At 37.8% G+C, this 20,889-nt stretch overlaps 2 protein-coding genes across 4 annotated transcripts in view; both read right to left on the bottom strand.

Moving 5' to 3' along the window:
• Positions 1 to 20,889, bottom strand: part of LOC127511084 (tripartite motif-containing protein 16-like) — a 106,420-nt gene that overhangs the window by 60,035 nt on the left and 25,496 nt on the right. The window lies entirely within an intron of this gene.
• Positions 2,794 to 18,832, bottom strand: LOC127511144 (tripartite motif-containing protein 16-like). Its single transcript, XM_051891756.1, has 6 exons — positions 18,185 to 18,832; positions 15,789 to 15,884; positions 15,469 to 15,702; positions 8,125 to 8,284; positions 7,924 to 7,971; positions 2,794 to 3,882 (listed from the first exon to the last, which is right to left on the bottom strand). Exons 1-6 carry the CDS (start codon positions 18,746 to 18,748, stop codon positions 3,356 to 3,358), a joined length of 1,629 nt encoding a protein of 542 aa, XP_051747716.1. The 5' UTR covers positions 18,749 to 18,832; the 3' UTR covers positions 2,794 to 3,355.

Below are 20,889 nucleotides of genomic sequence, written 5' to 3'. Positions count from 1 at the left end.
TGAATCTAACTACTTAAAGTCAAATAAATATGTATTATTTTAATTTCTCAAAATTAAATTACAGCCAACTGTCCATTTAATTCCTGAAAAATTAAATGCAGCAAATGATCTATCAGACAAGTTAATACTGTCTGAAAGAAATACTAAATATAGTATGCATATAGGCCATACACACATCAAATAAAGAGTTATTAGTGCAGACATATAGCTTTTAAAAACCAGGCAATATCCCATTTAACTCCTCAAATTAAATGCATCAATGAATCACCAGACAAGTGTACACGGTCTGAATGATTGGTTGAATATTTATAACTGCCGTCTGCACACCCTAATCTACGCGTTGCCTCGGCAGACGCGAGATGAGAGCCACTAGATTCTTTATTGCAGTTTGCAGACACGAAATCTACGCGTCGTCTCGGCAGACGCGAGATGAGAGCCACTAGAATCTTTAATGCAGTTTGCAGACTCGAAATCTACGCGTCGCCTCGGCAGACGCGAGATGAGAGCCACTAGAATCTTCATTGCAGTTTTGCAGACCCGTAATCTACGCGTCGCCTCGACAGACGCGAGATCAGAGCCACTAGATTCTTTATTGCAGTTTGCAGACCCGAAAACAACGCGTCGCCTCTGCAAACGCAAGATCCAAGCCATAGATTCTTTATTGCTCAAGACTTTATTCCCTCAAGAAAAAAGCCAAGTGGAGCAGAGCTAAAAAATCTCGATAGTGCATCACATCGGGAAATTTATGAATGAACACTGTCAGATCCCAATACAAGAGCTGACATGTATGCTCTGCTCTCAAACAAACAACACATGAATCGCGTGTATCCCCACTCGTATAGTAGCGAGGGCAGGGAAGCACACACGACTCAAGTTGCTATTTGCTCGCCAATAAACTCCTGTCTAGAAATATATAATGCTTGAGGACAAACAACAATAAATAGACAGAGACAGTTTCACACAGATCGCTTTGCTGAGGCACAAAAGCTGAACCCGGTCTTTCCGGATGTGTATTTATCCTTTCCTGGTCGTGACGTCACCCACCAGTGACGTTCACTCTCGCCATTGGACTAGTTGACACACGTGCATCAGACGCATTCACGCTGAGGGCGTTCCCATAGCGCCCCCTTCGGGATGCAGTGCGAGTTCCCTCGAAAGGGAACGTCAGCTGCGCGTTCGCTCTCTTCTCTGTCACGGTGAAGTGACACACACCCGCGCCGGCGCCTCCTCTCTCTCACTCGTCTCATTCGCTCCGGTTAAACAGTGCTTGTGTTGCGCATAATTGTAGTCATTCCCGCAGGTTTCGCCCTCACACCAAAAGCACGCGCAACACTGATCTATATTAGTGGAGCGAACAAGCCACGCTCAGTCTAACGGAGACAGAAGTCAAACAGAGCCACAACAGTACCAAAATGAGTGGCTTACTGCGCTTAAACTGTCAAATACATACAAAAGTATGTCAAAACCAGCGGCACAGGCAATCTTATTCAGATAAACAGTCAGTTTTGAATCGTTAAATAGCTAAGAAAGTGAACCCATGTTGTGTGTAACAGTTTTGGGTCTGCTGAACACCGTTCATAAACTCTTAAAGGGACAGCAGTCCAATATTACTGCTGCTGTCTGTCATGTTAATCAAAGAACAAAAGACACACACAAAAAAAAAAACAAATCACTTTCTGCTCTTGACTAAATACGTTTTATAACTTTAATGGTAAGAATTGATCTGAATTAATATTTACAATAAAGACTACAGAAATTAAGGTAACCAATGTAAAATAACACTGAATGTGTCATTTTACATGTGATTACTTTAATTTCTGTAGTATTTCTTACCTGAATAGAAACCCAGTTAACCTGAAAAACTGTTACTGACTTTTTACTTGTGTTTTTTTTGTTTGTTTGTTTGTTTTTTATGAATATAAAACTTTGTGTTGAAGAAAAGTAGATTTTTGTTTGTATATGTTGTCAATTGTAGTTCTTAAAAAGAAAATCGGAATTGGCCGATCACACTAACAAAAAAAACGGAAATCGGAATCGGCCAAGAAAATTGCAATCGGCGCATCTCTACTCTTTGCAAAGTAATACAAACGAGTTAGTAGAAAAGGAATAAACCACCCCTCCCAATCCGATTGAAATTTCATTTGGATCGAGCTCAATCGGATCAATTGAGGTGTTTACATGGAAGTTTTTCAATCCGATTGAGATGTCAATCCGATTACAAATGCATTATTTGGGTGCATGTAAACGTAGCCATTGAGTCTCCATCTTCTTCTGTCTCAAATTTCTTTTCTCTTCTCTGTTAGTTTCCTTGCCTGTTTTTTCTGGGTTTCTCTTGCTCTTCACCTTGTTTTTCTTTCAATCATCCTTAAACATTCTCTGACTTTTCATTAATTTATTCATTCTTTATTTAACCAGGTAAAAAAAAAAAAAAAAACTCATTAAAATCTCTTTTACAAGAGTGACCTGGTCAAGAAAGCAACAACAATAACATAAACATACAAATACACATCAAGACAGAAAATTACAATCAAGGATCACAACAGCAATTTACCAAAGGATAAAACACATAATCTGTTAAAAGTAACTTAAACTCGTTTAGTGATGGAAGCATAGTCAGCTTTAAGATGTTTTGTAAATTATTCCAAGCAGTAGAAGCATTATATTTAAAGCTTTTTTTCACTAGCTCTGTTCAAACTCGAGGAATATAATAATAAATTGTTTGAATGAAGATTGTAACAGACATTTGTATTTGAAAAGCTGAGAGACAAGTAAGATGGAGCTAGACCACAAATAGACTTTTTAATTGGTAATGTTTTATTTATAATTTCTTCGAGTATACAAAGATGGCAACTCAGCCTTATCATATAAAGTACAATGAAGTGCTTGATAGCTATAACCAGTAATAAAACGTAAAGCACTATGATAAACAGTATCAAGTTTTTTTAAATAATGTACTTTTATTAGAGTTTAGTGGGATCTCTTCGTTTACTCAAACAATATGGCTCTAGGGCTCGGGCAGTGACAGAAGTTCAGCTGTAATATTAATGTAATGAAGAGACTCCCGTTTCCACTGCTATCTTGTTAATTTCCATAGCAACCCTTGCCTCTAACCATGACTTATCTTATCACCATCACCCATCCTTCATTTAGTCCCTTTAAACCCTCAAGTCATCTTATGTTCATTGTTTTGTGTTAATGTTTCCTGCTGGTGTTTATTAAATATAAGTCTTCATCGTCTTGCTCCATCAAGCCTCTTAACTTGGATTATCTATTCAAGTCAGTGTGAGACAGTCACTGAATTATCATGAGCTCAAAGCATTATGGGTAGAATCTCTCTAGAATCTGTTCTGATTCATCAACACAGCCTCACTGATCCATTATAAACCCAAAACCCAGGATAGAGCGGTTGAGTGAATGTGGTCTGGACTGTGTGGATGAGGATCATTGTGTCTCCAGAGACGCTGTAGAAGGACAGAGTTCCTGCTCTGTGATCCACATACACTCCTATTCTACTGCTGATGATGGACTCTACAGGGAGTTTAGTCTCTATGTTATTGTGTATGAATGAGTAACTGTCAGGAGAGCAGTACAAACTCCAGGACTGATCATTACGTCCAAACGCACACTCATTACCCCATCCCTTCCTGCTGATGCTCGTATATGACACTGATATAGACACATGTTCTCCACTCCACTCAGTCTCCCAGTAACAGCGTCGATCACACACACTCTCTCTACACAACACCTGACGATAATAATCAAATCTGTCTGGATGATCAGGATATGACTGGACTGTGTCAGTGACAGTAATCACTCTGTTCCTCTCAGTCAGATGGAGGCGTTTATTCACTGTGTTCAGATCCAGAGTGAGCTGATGAGAATCTGATGGAGATAAAAACACATCACAATCGGGAATTATGAATCTGATCTTTTAATGTACACCATAAAAATAATTTTTGCTGCTTGTTAAATTTACTTAATTAAAATAAGTTAAACCCACATACTGTATTAATGGACATTTTGTCTTTACTTAATTTTATTGTGTAAAATCCACTTAAATATGTAAAACTGAAGTTTACTTAATCCATTTGGTTTGCAACTACCTGAATAATTAGTGTTGAATTAACTGAAACTGGGCAGATGATTTTTAGTTCCCAGCATGCTTTGTATAGGTCTGGATCAGGAGAGTAAATGTTGAAATCAAATGTTATTTTATGTGTTTTTGAGGAAAAGACCTGTTAGTGTTTAATGTTTAGTTACTTTAAGTTTGACATGGAAATAGTTTCTATTAGTTTTTCTGCAGAAGAGTGTTTGTGTTCAGGCTGTGTGAGGCGACATGACAAACATCATGTGTGTCGCTTCTCTCAATGAGCAATAACTGCACTCATACCAGTACTGAGACTATAGTGTCTTCTTATGTCCTTATCTTGTATGTTACATAAAATAATAAAAATTAGTGTCTTAAGCATTTGCTAGTTATTATGTAGAACAGGAAATAATTGTGCCAGTTTAAGTTCTACCAGGAAGACTTTAATCCCAGGTGAAAAGAAAGTACACTTCTATAATGTACTTAAAGTGCTCTATTTTCGCACACTATTTTTGTACTTGATATACTAAAAATTCTTCTTTAGTATTTCTTAAGATAATCTTAAGAATATCTAAGTGTACTCAACTGTGCTATTTTAAAACACCATGAATATGAACTAAAATGTGCTTTTAACATACTATCTCTGTATTAAAAATGTATTTAGTTACCTCTTGTAGTACACTTTGGGTTCAAATGTACTATAAGTGGTAACTAAATACATTTTAAATACAGAGAGCACATTTTAGTTCATATTCATGGTGTCTCAAAATAGCACAGATGTGTACACTTAGATGTTCTTAAGATTATCTTAAAGAGTTCTAAAGAAGAATTTTTAGTATATTAAGTACAAAATTAGTGCGTGAAAACAGAATATTAAGAAACGTACAAAGAAAGTGTAAAACTCTCGCAGTTCACAAAGCTTAAGCTACGTCCTACACCTTAATTATTCAACTTACGGAAAAAGTGTAACTGACGTGATGCCAGTTTACACTTCCTTAGTAACTTGAATACAGAAGGCGGTCTGGTGGAAGCTAGATATTTTACTTCATAACTTGTTAAATGTGGATTTTTTATTTATTTTTTTTAACACAAACGCATCGCTTCACTTTGCTTCAGAAGGCCTTTATTAACCCCCTGAAGCCGTGTGGAGATGGATGTGGATAGAGGCACTTTCTTCAGCTCATACTTATTGGTCCCATTCATTGCCATTATAAAGCTCGGATGCTTCTGGATATTTATTCATATTTCTCTGTCATTTAAGTTGCTTACTTGTAAATGTAACTAATGAACAACAATTCCTGTAGTAATAATAATACTAATAAAAAAAAAAAAAACAGAAATAATTTATACAATGTTACATACTAGCAAAACACTGCAACAATATTTTTAAAGTATAATTTTAAACTGCTATAAGCAATTCCATGCATATGGCTGAGGAGATATAGATTTTAACACATCATGATTTATGACCTCTAAGGCAAACTTTAGCTATTTAAGACATAATAAATAATTGGTACAGCAAACAAATGGAACTATTTTATATATGATCATTTATAAAGCAGTGTATAATGGATTATGAGCATGAGCATTGAAAAAGCAAATGCATGGCTTATAAGTAATTATAAAAATAATATAAATGTATCTATAACTGTTCTTATAATGCAGTATATGTAATAATGAGTCTTTATAAATGTATTTATAGAATATTAATACTTATAAATAAGTATAAATGGGCCTATAAATCATTATAAGCATGGTCTTCATAGAAAGTGTTACCCACATCTCTTTAACTTGGAATACACATAAACCATTATCTACTTCTATAATTCAAATCATATTGCTAGGATGCATAGGTTAGGTCAGCTGGAACCAGGAACACTTCCCATAACACCTGATGTACTCGCTACATCATAAGAAGAATGGCATCTATGCTAATATTAGTCTTTCTCTGTTTATCCCGAGGTTTGCCGCAGCCTGCCAGATCCAGGCCATATCCAGATGAGATGAAGGACCTGCGCCTAGACACGATGACAATACAGCCCCGACGTTTTAACTAAACTATCCCCTGCGACGTCCTCCTTCTCTTTCCTTTCCCTATGTATAAATACAACGTTATCAAAATGATTCCAGTTCGCATGGATCTGCGGAAACGACTAATAATTCTGTATTATGTGGGCCTGACAGGTAATTTGCCGATGTCACTTTGTAAAGAAAGAGTAAGCATCTGCGCACATACACTTTCAAAGGTGCATACCTAGACTAAACACTCTGTGCACCTATGCTGCGAGTCGCACAATGATCTGTGACTTTGCTTTAGAAGTTTATCTGGCAGAAAAAAAATAAAACATTGTTTTGAGTGACATCAATTAGGCTAATACTCAGTGTTAATGAAATAAACTCAGTGTATTGCTCAAAACAACAGTCAGGACTGCTGCTCTGCACTTCACTACAATGTAATCTAACATTCTCTCTGCGCTGTTCAGTGCGTCGCACAGTTTTGGCACATAGATTTCAAAAGTTGGTCAGCTAAATAAAACAGGCGGTGATATGATATAATCATTTCACTACACACAAATTTATGTGTAGGCAGAAGAAATCTCTGTGTGGTGTTTTATAGTAAGCCACTAGAGACTTTTCTACACCCTGAATGTGAGTCAACAGGAAGATGATACATATGCTTCTGCTTTGAGTGCAGTTCAGGACTTTTTTGTTCCTAAAGTTAATGTGGTTGCTGAACGTTACCACTTCTGCCAACGGAGAGCCTGTTCGCATGGATCTGTGGCCAACATTTCTGGGTGTAGGCCTACTGTATTTTCTTTTAATACATAATACAGAATTGCACTGTATTTTTTTATTTGTTTTAATGGAATTTTTAAATACGTCTTTGAACACTCTTTAAATATGTCTGTATTTGTTTTCTTTCTATGTAAAGCACTTTGAATTACCATTGTGTATGTTGCTAATGCAAATGTGCTATATAAATAAACTTGCCTTGCGCCAAATAGGTAGGCTAGGGGTATTTGTGAGAGCAGATGCCATGTAAATTAATATTTAATACGATAAATTAGAATTTCTTTATGTGTACAAAGAACAGAAGAAACCTCTGCTCTGAGTCATTTATTAGTCTGGCTGTTTGATGAGAAAGAAATTAAATGTAGTTGCAATAAACTCTGTAATAATCCGAACAAATGTATCTAAATGTAGAAAATGTAGAACTGATGACAGCATGGCCTGATCTTTGGTTGACCAATCAGCGGAAAGGGGCGTTTTATTCCCGCCCATGTAGAGATCTACTATTCGAGCTGTTTATCCATTTTGGTTTTATTGTTTTTTTCATTTGGCAGATTAGAACAAAGTGTGATGAAAATAAAAATATGGAAAAATGATGCGAGATTTGTTTATTTATGTTCATGGGTCGAATATGTGATAAATGAACAGTTTCTTTGTTTTTCCATTTCAAAGAAAAAAGAAACGATCAATTATCCGAAGGTACACGCACCTAGAAGTCATTTACTGTACATTCAGTTAACTATTAATTGTTGCTGCTTATTTATCCTTCAAATGTTTGATAAGTAGTAAAAAAAATGCTAATAAGCCCTTAATATATGTTCAGTTCTTTATTAGTTCGAGTGTGTTAATGCTTAACTACTGCATAATTATGGACCTTTAATGTCAGTATATCAGCAGGGTTTCAGTAAAGTTTACCAGTTATTATGTGCTAATCATCATTTATGTGATCAACTATAAAACTCTTCTGTCATGTTTTCTTTCTCCTTCTACAGGAAGAACATGAACACACTCAGTGAGTTTTTCTGCTTGTTTTCTGAGTGACTTACATTGTAGGAAGTTGTTTCTGGTCCTGGGAACAATGTTGGTGAAAGTGACTGTGGAAATCAACAGACATGAAGAGTGTGATTATCATGTTAAGAGAAAATTATCCCTGCATCCGTTCCTAAGACATTTCTAATATGATCTTCTACATGATATGAGATGATGGAGGATCATTTCTGAGAGCAGATGAATCTCCAGGAATTTACCTCTGTCAGAGATCTTCTCGAGCTCCTCTTTGCAGAAATCCTCCAGTTTGTCTCTCAGCTGACGGACAGATTCTCTCACACCATCAAAAGAGGAGAGAGAACTGAAGAGATCATCATTTATGTCTGTAGATTCAGGAGGAGCTGAGAGAGACTGGAAACTCTACAGAAAACAGAAATCAAAGCTCATCACCTCCACACTTCAGCCAATAACCTGCACTACTGTCAGATTTGAGAAGCTCTTGTTGATCTTTAGAAACGCTCCTCAATCCAGCACTTCTCATATTCATTGTATGACAAATGGTTTAGCTCCCCAGTACCTGAGCGAGCTCCTAATTCATTATAGTCCTTCACGTCTATTGCGATCTCAGAATTCAGGCCAGCTGATAATACCTAGAATATCAAAATCAACTGCAGGTGGTAGATCCTTCTCCTATTTGGCACCTAAACTCTGGAACAATCTTCCTAGCATTGTTCGGGAAGCAGACACACTCTGTCAGTTTAAATCTAGACTAAAAACGCATCTCTTTAACCTGGCATACACATAACACATTACCAATTTATATTTTCAAATCTGTTAAAGGATTATTAGGCTGCATAAATTAGGTCAGCCGGAACCGGGAACACTTCCTATAACACCTGATGTACTCGTTACATCAGAAGAAGAATGGCATCTACGCTAATATTAGTCTTTCTGTTTATCCCGAGGTTCACCGTAGTCAGCCGGATCCGGGCCGTATCCAGGTGAGACCAAGGACCTGCACCTTGACACGACCATAACGCAGCCCTGACGTATCAGCAGAGATTGAGTCAACTAGATCATCCACTGTGAGGGCCTCATCGACACGACAGCCACGACACAGTTCCTCAACAACCGTCCATACCGGCATGATGAATACGATCCTCAATTGGATGGAACTGAAATAAATACTTTTAATGTTGCGATCCTATTGGACTTATGATAGCAACCTGAATTGTAACAAAGCACTGTTGGCCAGAGGAGAACTGGCACCCCGACTAAGCCTGGTTTCTCCCAAGGTTTTTTTCTCCATTTTAACACCAATTTGCCACTTGTCTGCCACCTGATGTCACCTGATGGAGTTTGGGTTCCTTGCCGCTGTCGCCTCTGGCTTGCTTAGTTGGGGACACTTGACTTGACATTTGATATTCAACAGTGCTTTGATCTGCCTGCATTGACACTATTCTTTAAGAGCTGCTGTGCAGCCAAACAATGTACCAGTTATCAATGTAAAGCTGCTTTGACACAATCTACATTGTAAAAAGCGCTATATAAATAAAGGTGACTTGACTTGACTTGACTTGACATTAGAGCTACAAATTCTAGCGTTTGCAATTTACATTATATGTGAACTTTCTAAGAATCATTTGGATGATAAATCATCTGCCAATAACATAAATGTAACAGATCAAGTGCATCAGTGGTGTCACATTCAGGGCCGTTTCTAGACACAGGTAAACTAGATAACATGGTAACATAATGACACTGCATTTTAGCAGAAAATCACCATGTGCTAATAACATTAAAGCAGCTGAATATTAGCATAAGAAACATATCAGTTTTAAACATTATTAGAAAGTCTGTGATCATGAATCCAAATATTTAGTGTGTATTGAAATTATGAATTTAAAAAAATTAATGACATCAACAGCAAAATACCATTTTGGGTTGGTTATGACCACATTTTTAAAAATATTTGTCCAGAAACTATGAAAGTGATCCATTCACATGTGGAAATAAAGTCAAGTCATCTTCATTTATATAGCACTTTTCACAATACAGATTGCTTCAAAGCAACTTCACAATGATAATAGACTATAATGTGTTAAGAGCTCACTCAGGTACTGGGGAGCTAAACCATTTAGTGCTTTGTAAGTAATTAGCAAGATATTAAAATCAATACAATGTTTAACAGGGAGCCAATGCAGTGTTGACAGAACTGGGCTAATATGGTCATACTTCCTGGTTCTAGTAAGGACTCTAGATGTTTTGGACCAGCTGTAGTTTGTTTATCAGGCGAGCAGAACAACCACCCAGTAAAGCGTTACAGTAATCTAGCCTTGAGGTCATAAACGTATGAACTAACTGTTCTGCATTTTTCATTGAGAGCATATGTCGTAGTTTAGATATATTTTTAAGATGAAAGAATGCGGTTTTGCAAATGCTAGTAAGATGGCCTTCAAATGAAAGATTGGTATCAAAGAGCACACCCAGGTTCCTAACTGACGACGAAGACTTAACAGAGCAGCCATCAAGTGTTAGACAATATTCTAGGTTATTACGTGAAGAAGTTTTTGGTCCAAAAATTTGAATCTCTGTTTTTTCTGAATTTAGTAGTAGGAAATTACTGGTCATCCAATTTTTTTATATCAGCTATGCATTCTGTTAATTTTGTGAATTGGTAAGTTTCGTCAGGGCGCGAAGAAATATAGAGCTGAGTATCATCAGCGTAACAATGAAAACTAACGCCATGCTTCCTAATGATATCTCCCAAGGGTAGCATGAACAGCAACGGTCCTAGTACTGAGCCTTGCGGTACTCCATACTGAACTTGTGATCGATATGATCAGTTTGTTTACTGATACAAACTGATAACGGTCAGATAATTATGATTTGAACCATGACAATGCAATTCCACTAATAATAACATAATTTTCGAAATCTAAGCAATAAGATCCAGGAACACTAATGGAGAGATACAGCCGTGATCTTATGATAAGAGCAAATCATTTGTAACTCTAATGAAAACCGTCTCAGTACTATGGTACGGTCTAAATCCTGACTGGAAATCCTCACAGATACTATTTCTTTTTAAAAAGGAACATAGTTGGGATGATACTGCCTTTTCTAGTATTTTTGACAGAAAAGGTAGATTTGAAATTGTCCTGTAATTAACTAATTCTCAAGGATCAAATTGTGTTTTTTTTAATAAGAGGTTTAATAACAGCCAGCTTAAAAGTTTTTGGTATGTGTCCTAGTGACAAAGATGAATTAATGATATTAAAGGGGCTATAGAGGATGTTTTTGACGACTGAGAAACCAAAGACTGTTAGTGAGGTTTTGAAATGAGCGCATGCGTAAGAACAACCTCCCTCCTACACAGCTCATTTCGAGGGAACGCCTCCCAAAACTTGTGCATGAGTATTGGAACACGAGTGTTTGTTTACCACTGGCATTCGCTGTGTCGTGTTAGTGGATTCATTATGTCGGACTCACCTCATCAAAAATGTATAAAACAAAACAGCCTCTATAGCACCTTTAAGAAGAGGATCTATGATCTCTGGAAGCATCTTTTTCAATAGCTTAGTCGGCATAGGGTCTAACATACATGTTGTTGATTTTAATGTTTTAACAATTTAGACAATTCTTCCTCTCCTATAGAAATGAATGAATGGTCCTCAGGGATACCATTCATGAATGGTATCCCTGCAATGAATGAATTTTCATCAGGGATACTACAGTGCACTGTCTGACGTGATACTGTAGTAGATGGGTGCATGGTAATATTTTTCTCTCGGTCCCACTTTATATTAAGTGGCCTTAACTACTATGTACTTACATCAAAAAATAAGTACAATGTACTTATTGGGTTCATATTGAATTGCAAAACACATTTGCTGCTATTGAGATGGGGTACGGGTATGGTTAGGGAAAGCTTTGGTGGTATGGGTAGGTTTAAGGGTAGGGGTAAGGGTTAAGGGATAAGTCAACAGTGTAATTATAAATGTAATTACAGAAATTAATTACAGATGTAATTACATGCAGGTGTTTTTAAAATATAAGTACAATGTAAAAACATGTATGTACACAATAAGTGCATTGTATCAAATGATTAATTTAAATGTAAGTACATAGTAGTTAAGGCCACTTAATATAAAGTGGGTCCTTTCTCTCTAATATTATCAATCTTGCAAGTAAAGAAGTTCATAAAGTCATTACTGCTATGCTGATTGGAAACATCAGAAGCTTTATTTTTTTATTAATATAGCCACTGTATCAAATAAATTCTTAGGGTTGTGTTTGTTTTCTTCTAAGAGATTTGAAAAATAAGCAGATCTAGCAGTTTTTAACAGTGCTCGTTGTACCATGGTGTTGGACTAATTTCCTTAATCTTCTTTAAGCGCAAAGGAGCAACTGAGTCTAGTGTGAAAGAGAGTCAATAGATTATGTTGTAACACTGAGGTCTTCTAAGCTATCTGGTATGCTAAGGAGATGAAAGATTATTTATTATTAGATTGTTTATGAAGCAATCTTTAGTGGTAGAAGTGATGGTTCTACCATATTGGTGGCAGAATGGCAGTTTTGCAGCCTTGGCTAAATGTATTATACACAAGACTAGATAATGATCTGAGATGTCATCACTCTGCTGCAGAATTTCTATGGTATCAATATCGATTCCATGTGACAATATTAGATTTAAAGTATGATTATGACAATGAGTGGTTCCCGACATATTTTGTCTAACTCCAATTGAGTTTAGAATGTCTGTAAATGCCAATCTCAATGAGTCTTTTTCATTATCTCTATGGATATTAAAATCACCAACAATTAGGACTTTATCCACAGCCAGTACTAACTCCAACAGAAAATAAGCAAATTCTTTGATAAAGTCTGTATGGTGCCCTGGTGGCCTGTATACAGTAGCTCTTATCATCAGATCATGGTTGTATCTCTCTATTAGTGTTACTAGATTGATCAACCACAACATTCTTTTGAATAGATTCGAAAATTACGTTGGCATTAGTGGAATTGCATTGGCAATTCCATGTTGATAAAAATAAGAAAATAAATTACATTAATATCTCACCGTCTCTAAGAGAATATGCGTTGTTAATGCAGCGCCAGATGGCGGACCCTCTGTCAGTTTTTATTTTTAGGTTCTGTAGTAAATAGTTGACTTGTGTTTGATACTTCTGCACCGGCATTTACTCTCACGCAAAGTTTGCACATTGCTTGTGATATCCACTGGCTCGCCTTCATGGTTTAAAATGGAAATATTTTCAATATTGCAACATGGCATTTTTCTTCATCACTAGTTGCTCGCAAAATGATGGACAATGATTCACATTTTGTGGGTGTCATTTGCCGTGATAATAAAATTAAGTAATTAAATAAATGAGTAAATAAACAAGTAACAAGCAAACTTGGAAATCACATGACCCTTTTGCAGCAAAGCATGCGTAGTCCTTCGCTCGTCTCACTTTGCCAGAAATTGTATATATCCTGTCAGTAAATTCTGAACCAATCTTCACCTAGCCCACTATGAGTACCCCAGCAGTCAAGGACAGACGGAAAAGAGAGACTGAACAATCGCCAATAAAGAAAAAATGAAAAGACGCCACCATCTCCAGAGAGGATCTCGACGCTGCTATTGCTAACGGTATCAAGCTAGCGCTCAAAGAGCCACAAAGTACTCTCGATTCGATTGTGGCTTTGAAGCGATAGACTCTGTACTGACCCCAGCACTCCGTGATCTACCTTTGGATATACAAATGACCAACGATTCTGTTAAAGAACTAAAAGCAGAAGGTGCGGACACAGTTAGCGGACAGTCTTCTGAACTGTGTCCATAGCAAATTTGGAGTCTCTAACTCAATCCCTCTAGCGCCACCAGCTGTCCAAATTTGCACTCATGTTTATGTTTATAGCTTCTGAACTGCAAGGGTTAGAAACAAAGTGGCCTTAACTACTATGTACTTACGTCAAAAAATTAGTACAATGTACTTATTGGGTTCATATTGAATTGCAAAACACTTTTGCAGCTATTGAGGTGGGTTACGGGTAAGGTTAGGGAAAGCTTTGGTGGTATGGGTAGGTTTAAGGGTAGGGGTAAGGTGTGAGGGATGGGTCAACAGTGTAATTATAAATGTAATTACAGAAATTAATTACAGATGTAATTACATGCAGGCATTTTTATAATATAATTACAATGTAAAAACATGTATGTGCACAATAAGTGCATTGTATCAAATGATTAATTTAAATGTAAGTACATAGTAGATAAGGCCACTTAATATAAAGTGGGACCGAAACAAAATTTTTCTCTGATTCCTTGGCTCAAGACGAATCGATTGCATTCTATGACGTCATTTACCATCATGAAATTTTTTCCGCCATTTAGAATTTTCTGAAAAACCTACTTTTTCAAACTCCTCCTAGGCTGACTAGATCATCTGGCTCATCATGGAATTCAAGTCGATCTCCCAAACCATTTACAAAAAATGCACAAACTAATTTTACGCTCCACCTCTGGAACTGGGGGCTCGAAAGACAGAAGCAGATCCAATGGGAGGAACTGGAGGGAAGCATGAGCACTGTGGAGCCAAAGGGGTGGAGGGCTGAGGTGCAGCCAGAGGTCTAGAGGTTGGTTGTGAAACATGGATGTAAGCTGAATGAAGCCAGTGGAAAGGGAGGAGCCGAGGAGCTGGACAAAACTTGCGAGGACGACGGGGCTTTGGATGACCTCCATGGTTGGAATGCTGGAGCTTGGAGGATGGATGGGACCAGCGGAGACAAAGGAGCCAGGAGGCTGGGCAGGACCAGCAGAGGAAGGAGGGCCAGGAGGCTGGGCGGGACCAGCAGAGGAAGGAGGGCCAGGGAACTATTCGGAACCAGAAAGTCTAGTAGGCCTCATGGGACCGGTGGAGAAGGTGAGATCTCAAGGTTGGGAGAATAGGCAGCTCTAGGACCAACATATTTGGGATCCTTCTCTTCTTCACCCACTGTGAAGGGGGAAACACAGCTGGAGGTCACAGATTCCTCATACAACATTCACAGAATGTTCCTTGAGGGCCATCCACAGGCAGGCACACCTCTGTCTGCTCTTTGAGGCCAGCGTGATATAGGGTGCACATGGAGTCATCTGGGTAGAGCACCATGCGATCCAGATGGAGATACTCATGGGTGTGATCCTCATGCAAACAATTATGAAAATGCAAATCCATTTGATCAGATTTGAAGATCACTTGAAGTAAATTTGGTGAAATTACTCAAAACTGGTACCATCAAGATTTGACCATGATGTAAACCAAAAGGGAAAATTTGGATAAAAAAGTTTAAATGTTCTGGTAGTTTTTAACTTTTTGTTGCATTAGTGGAGTTTGGCAGCTAAAAATATATGTCCCAGAAAGAATATTTTTCTAAGAGATTTCCAGAGCTGAAATGCATTATATATATATATATATATATATATATATATATATAAAACAACACTTCAGTCAAAGGCTCGATCAGCTCTCATGAAATCTCTGTGAGATCTCTGTGAGAAATTTCTCTGTGAGTCTCTTGTTCAAGTTCACTTTGATCCTGTTCTTCTGGATCTCTGTTACCTGCAAGAAATGGATGTGATCCTGTGTGTGTGAAAGCTGCTCCAGCTCAGCGTCTCTCCTCCTCATATCATTGATCTCCTGCTCCAGTTGCTCCAGTCGTCCTTCAGCTCGACTCACTGCAGTCTTTTCCTGATCTCTGATCCGCTGTGTGACCTCAGAGCGGCTTCTCTCAATGGAGCGGATGAGCTCAGTGAAGATCCTCTCACTGTCCTCCACTGCTGTCTGTGCAGAGTGCTGTTAGGACACACATCACAATCACACAGTGGCTCCAGTGAGTCCTGACTGAGACTTCTCAAACTTCTCTTCTTCTCCAGACTCACCTTATGAGACTCCACAGCCTCTCTCAGCTGCTGAAGATCTTTCTCTCTCTGCTGGATCCTCTGCTGGAACGACCTCTGCGTCTCCTTCAGCTGGTTCTGGAGCACAAACCAATAACAGAGATGTCACATTATACTACTGTCACTATATCTGTCAGGGTTCTGTCACTTTGAGCTTATTCTTGGTTTTGTGACAGAGCCCTGATGCTTCTGTATTATCTTGTCTTTGTGTGAGCGTGCAATCTCTTGTCTGTGTGCCTTTTTTCATGTTCAAAGCGTGGTGTTCGGATTCCCGCACTCATGTCTAGTTTGATTTCGGTTCTGTGGTTATTCTGTGGCTTATTCATGTTCTCATTAGGTGCGTATTCGTGTTGTATTTGAGCGCATGGCTTGTGATTGTGTTTATTGGCTATGAGTTCTTGTTTTTGTCATGTTCGGTGTGAGCACATGGCTTGTCATATTTGTTTCCTTGTGCCACATGCTATCCTGTCTATTGTCTCAACCCGCCTATTTGTTACCTGTTTATTGGTTCATTAGCCCCACCTGTTTTCTCTCATAACCTGCCTTGTTTGCTCTGTATTTATTCTCCTTGTATTTGCAGTCCTGTACCAGATCGTTGTCGAATGTTCCCCTTGTGTCCTGCCCTGCCAGATCCTGTTTGCTTAGCCAGGTCATGGCTTGTCCAGTTGTTGGTCTTGTTTCCCCCCATGGGGTGGTTTTTGTTGGTTTTTGTGGTAACACTTTACAACAAGGTTCATTAGTTAACATGAACTAATAATGAACTGCACTTCTACTGCATTTATTAATCTTTTTTAATGTTACTTTCAACATTTACTAATACATTATTAAAATCTTGTATCTTGTATAAAATCTTAAAGGTGCCCTAGAACCCTTTTTTACAAGATGTAATATAAGTCTAAGGTGTCCCCTGAATGTGTCTGTGAAGTTTCAGCTCAAAATACCCCATTGATTTTGGGGCAAAATTAAAAATGCGCTGATTCAGCACGTGTGCCCTTTAAATGCTACGCTCCCCGCCCCCAAGCTCGCAACTCTATAATACATTGCATAAACAAAGTTCACAAAGCTAACATAACCCTCAGAAAAATCTTTACAAAGTGTTCGTCATGCAGCATATCAGATTATGTAAGTATGGTATTTATTTGGATGTTTACATTTGACTCTGAATGAGTTTGATTGTGTAACGTTAGCTTTAGACCTATTAACTGCAGCAAACTCTGTTCGAGAGATTTATAAAGAATGAAGTTGTGTTTATGAATTATACAGACTGCAAGTGTTTAAAAATGAAAATAACGACATGGCTCTGGTCTCCGTGAATACAGTAAGAAACAATGGTAACTTTAACCACATTTAACAGTACATTAGCAACATGCTAACAAAACATTTAGAAAGACAATTTACAAATATCACTAAAAATATCATGATATCATGGATCATGTCAATTATTGCTCCATCTGCCATTTTTCACTATTGTTCTTGCTTGCTTGCCTGCATAAAGTCAGTTGCAGATCCAGACGTTAATACTGGCTTGTCTAATGCCTTAAACATGGGCTGGCATATGCAAATATTGGGGGCGTACATATTAATGATCCCGACTGTTGCGTCACAGTTGGTGTTATGTTGAGATTCACCTGTTCTTCAGAGGTCTTTTGCACAAATCAAATTACATAAGAAGGAGGAAACCATGTTCTTTGAGACTCACTGTATGTCATTTCCATGTACAGAACACTAATTATTTAACTATGCCAAGGTAAATTCAATTTTCAATACTACGGCACCTTTAAATCTTGCATTAATATTAGTTAATGCACTGTGAACCAACATGAACAAACAATGAACAATTCTAGTTTAAGTAACATTAAAAAGATTAGTTAATACATTAACTAATGTTTAACTAATAAACCTTATTGTAAAGTGTTACCCTTTTTGTTTTATTTTTATAACTAATAAAAGCCCTTAACTTATGCATTACTGAGTCCTCGCTTCATCCCTTCACCTGACCCTTGACAGAATCATCATGTGAAGAGTTGAAAATTAATTTTGAAAACACAGAACAGAAGCCAAAACCTGAAGTGATTTGTATTATTCTTTACAGAGATATATTTTGTCAAACAACCGGTGAATATTTTCTATTATTTCATGTTGCTTCATCAAAGCCTGTTTTACAAAAGTTTGTGTTGATCAGTATGTTTACTGTGTCTTTCAATAAATATTTTTTGTTAAGTTCAGTGTGGAGCACAAATACATTCAGCAGTGAAAGTCAAGCAGCTCCTGTTCACTTCTGCTGACGTCTGCAGTGTGAATGATGTTACCTGATCATATGGGTGACAATTTATATAGTGTCAACATTATTTAATCAGTGTCTAGATTATATTTCATACCTGTTTCTCTGTCCTCTGTGCTGCAGCTGATACAGTGTCGTGGTTTTTATGTTCATCCATCGTACACAGCACACATATTTCCTTCTGGTCAGTGCGGCAGAAAACCTCAAGGAGTTTATCATGTGTTTGGCAGATCATCTCCTGCAGTCGTTCAGTGGCTTCAGTCAAATTGTGTCTCTTTCTTTTAAAGAAACTCTCATGTTCTTCGTGGTGATTCTGACAATAAGACTCCAGACACACCAGACAAGACTTGACAGCTTTGTATTTTCTTCCAGTACAGACGTCACACTGCACATCTCCAGCTCCAGCGTAACAGTCAGCAGGAAGTTTTCTCTTCTTCAGTTTGTCCACCACTTCAGCCAGCATGGTGTTTTCTGCTAAAGCAGGTCTTGGGCTGAAGGTCTGTCTGCACTGAGGGCATTTGTAGACACTCACCTGATCCCAGCAGCCTGTAATACAGCTCTTACAGTAACTGTGTCCACAGGGAATGGTCACTGGATCCTTCAGGAGATCCAGACACTCTGAACACTTGAACTCATCCTGAGAAATTCTGGTTTCTGCCATTTTACTGCATGAACACAGAGACACAAGCACACAACAGCTCAACTACACTTCAGTTTCAGTTTCTCTGAACTGAAGATTTTCCTGTTTCCTGGTTCTGTGTTTGAGTGACGTGAAAAACGTGTCTGCAAATCTGCAAAGCACTTTATATTAGGTGGCCTTAACGACTATGTTACATCAAAAATATAAGTACAATGCACTTATTGTGTTCGTATTGTATTTTAAAACACTTTTGCTGCTATTGAGGGGGAATATGGGTAAAGTTAAGGACAGATTTGGTGGTATGGGTAGGTTTAAGGGTGGGTTAAGGTGTAAGAGAAGGGTCAACAGTGTAATTATAAATGTAATTACATGCAGATAATTACAATTTAAAAACATGCGTGTACACAATAAGTGCATTGTATCAAATGATTCATTTAAATGTAACTATATAGTAGTTAAGGCTGCCTAATATAAAGTGGGACCCAGGTTCCTCATTCCTGGTACTGGAGAGCCTCATTCCTACTGAGTTCAGTTTTGACTGTGCTTCAACACACCTCTCTGTTATTTTAAATGTAAAAACTTTTCTTAGTTGATCCAGGTGTGTTCAGTAACAGCTGGAACTAAACTCTGTTGTGTCTCTCCAGGAATAGAAAGAGGAACCCTGCTGTAAAGTCACTGATAATAAAACGTCCACTAGATATCAGTCTCAGACAGTCACTCAAAGAACACAAGTTATTGACAATCAGGACTTTTACTATCTGCAGCAATACTGCATCCTTATTACTACACTTGTACTGCAGGGCAGAAAAGTTTGTCCAGTTCCATCATTACCTTAATTTCTAAAACTTGTATGCAGTGTTGTAGGAAATGTTATTTCCCTGGTTTAAACTATATATAAGAAAAACTTTTGTCTGTAGCAAACAGGGTCACATAGTGTTATCAAGTTGAGAGGGGCAACATTTTTGCTCTCCCACTCACCACCACCATAAATATATGAATCATTTTCCCTTTATTTTGGATTTTGACATTGCTATTTACCTGTTTCAAATAAATATCAATTTGCTTGCTTTTAAGATAATGCCATATATGCTTAAATCTATGTGAGTGGAAATAACCTAAAATACTTAAATGCAATTTGAGTGGAAAGTACCTAAAATGCTTGAATGCTATATGAGTGGAAATCACCTAAAATAATTTACCTGTAATAATAGCAGGGAAAAATGCCCAGAGAAAATCCAGCAGCATCTCAATACAAGTAAATACCTGGGGGATCACCGGGTAAAAGTTTGGGAGGAAAAAGGCCTTAAGGGCAGAAACCTTACGTCACCTATTAGTTTAGATCTAACCAATCATTATCTTACACTTGGAGTATAAAAGATCAGTACTTACATGTCTGAGTTTGCAGATGCTGACGCCAACCTTCACCTCCATCCTCCCCACCACTACCAGGATGGTCCCTGTCCATACCTCCCAGGGGGTCGGCTATGCCCCTGCCTTCATCTCCAGGCAGGAAATGCAGAGTCCACAACCCTTTAGGATGTGAGCTATGAATGGGGCCTATGCCAAAGAACTTTATCTTACAGTATATTGCTTGCTGATTGTTAACCCTCTGAGGTCTGAGGATTTTGGGGGCCCTGGAGAAGTTTTGACATGCCCTGACATTTGTGCTTTTTTCAGTTGTTCATAAACATATTAATGGAAAAAGTGTTATTACACTGTATTCAGCACAAACTAGGCTATAATAATATGTGAGGAACATGTATGTACATGCTTGTTTCCTTGAAGGAATAACGTTTATGCATGGTTATTGAAAAAACAAATAACTTAAGTCACTGAAATAAGGCCAAAAAAATAATATTAAATCTGTGTTCACAAGACTTCTGGGTATTGGAGGTTGTAGACTAGAGTTTTTGCTTAAAAATTATGTAAAAATGATCCTGCCTACTCATTCATATAAAACAATATATTAATTTAAATTTTGTAAGACATTTTTTGTCAAGAAACACAGTATGCGTGGAGGCGTGAATCTTCATGAATAATGCTGTGATTCACACCTGAGAAGACAAAAGATCCACATAATGACCTGCAAAAGGACCCGCATAATAATGAGGCCTTTCAGTCAGGTAGGCTATGTGAAAAAACCCTCTGTGATCATGCTGATA

Source organism: Ctenopharyngodon idella, chromosome 4, assembly GCF_019924925.1.
Source record: "Ctenopharyngodon idella isolate HZGC_01 chromosome 4, HZGC01, whole genome shotgun sequence".
Lineage (NCBI taxonomy): Eukaryota > Metazoa > Chordata > Actinopteri > Cypriniformes > Xenocyprididae > Ctenopharyngodon > Ctenopharyngodon idella.
Note: the sequence above shows the minus strand (reverse complement) of the source record. Positions and strands in the feature narration are given on the sequence as shown.

Bases quoted from the DNA above. Each gene is read 5' to 3' on its own strand.
- LOC127511144 (XM_051891756.1), bottom strand. From the start codon at position 18,748: ATGGCAGAAACCAGAATTTCTCAGGATGAGTTCAAGTGTTCAGAGTGT. The intron at 15,885-18,184 runs GTATGAAATATA...TTTGTGCTCCAG, and splicing joins CACAGAGGACAGAGAAACAG to AACCAGCTGAAGGAGACGCA. The intron at 8,285-15,468 runs GTAACAGAGATC...TGTTTTCTGTAG, and splicing joins ATCACATCCATTTCTTGCAG to AGTTTCCAGTCTCTCTCAGC.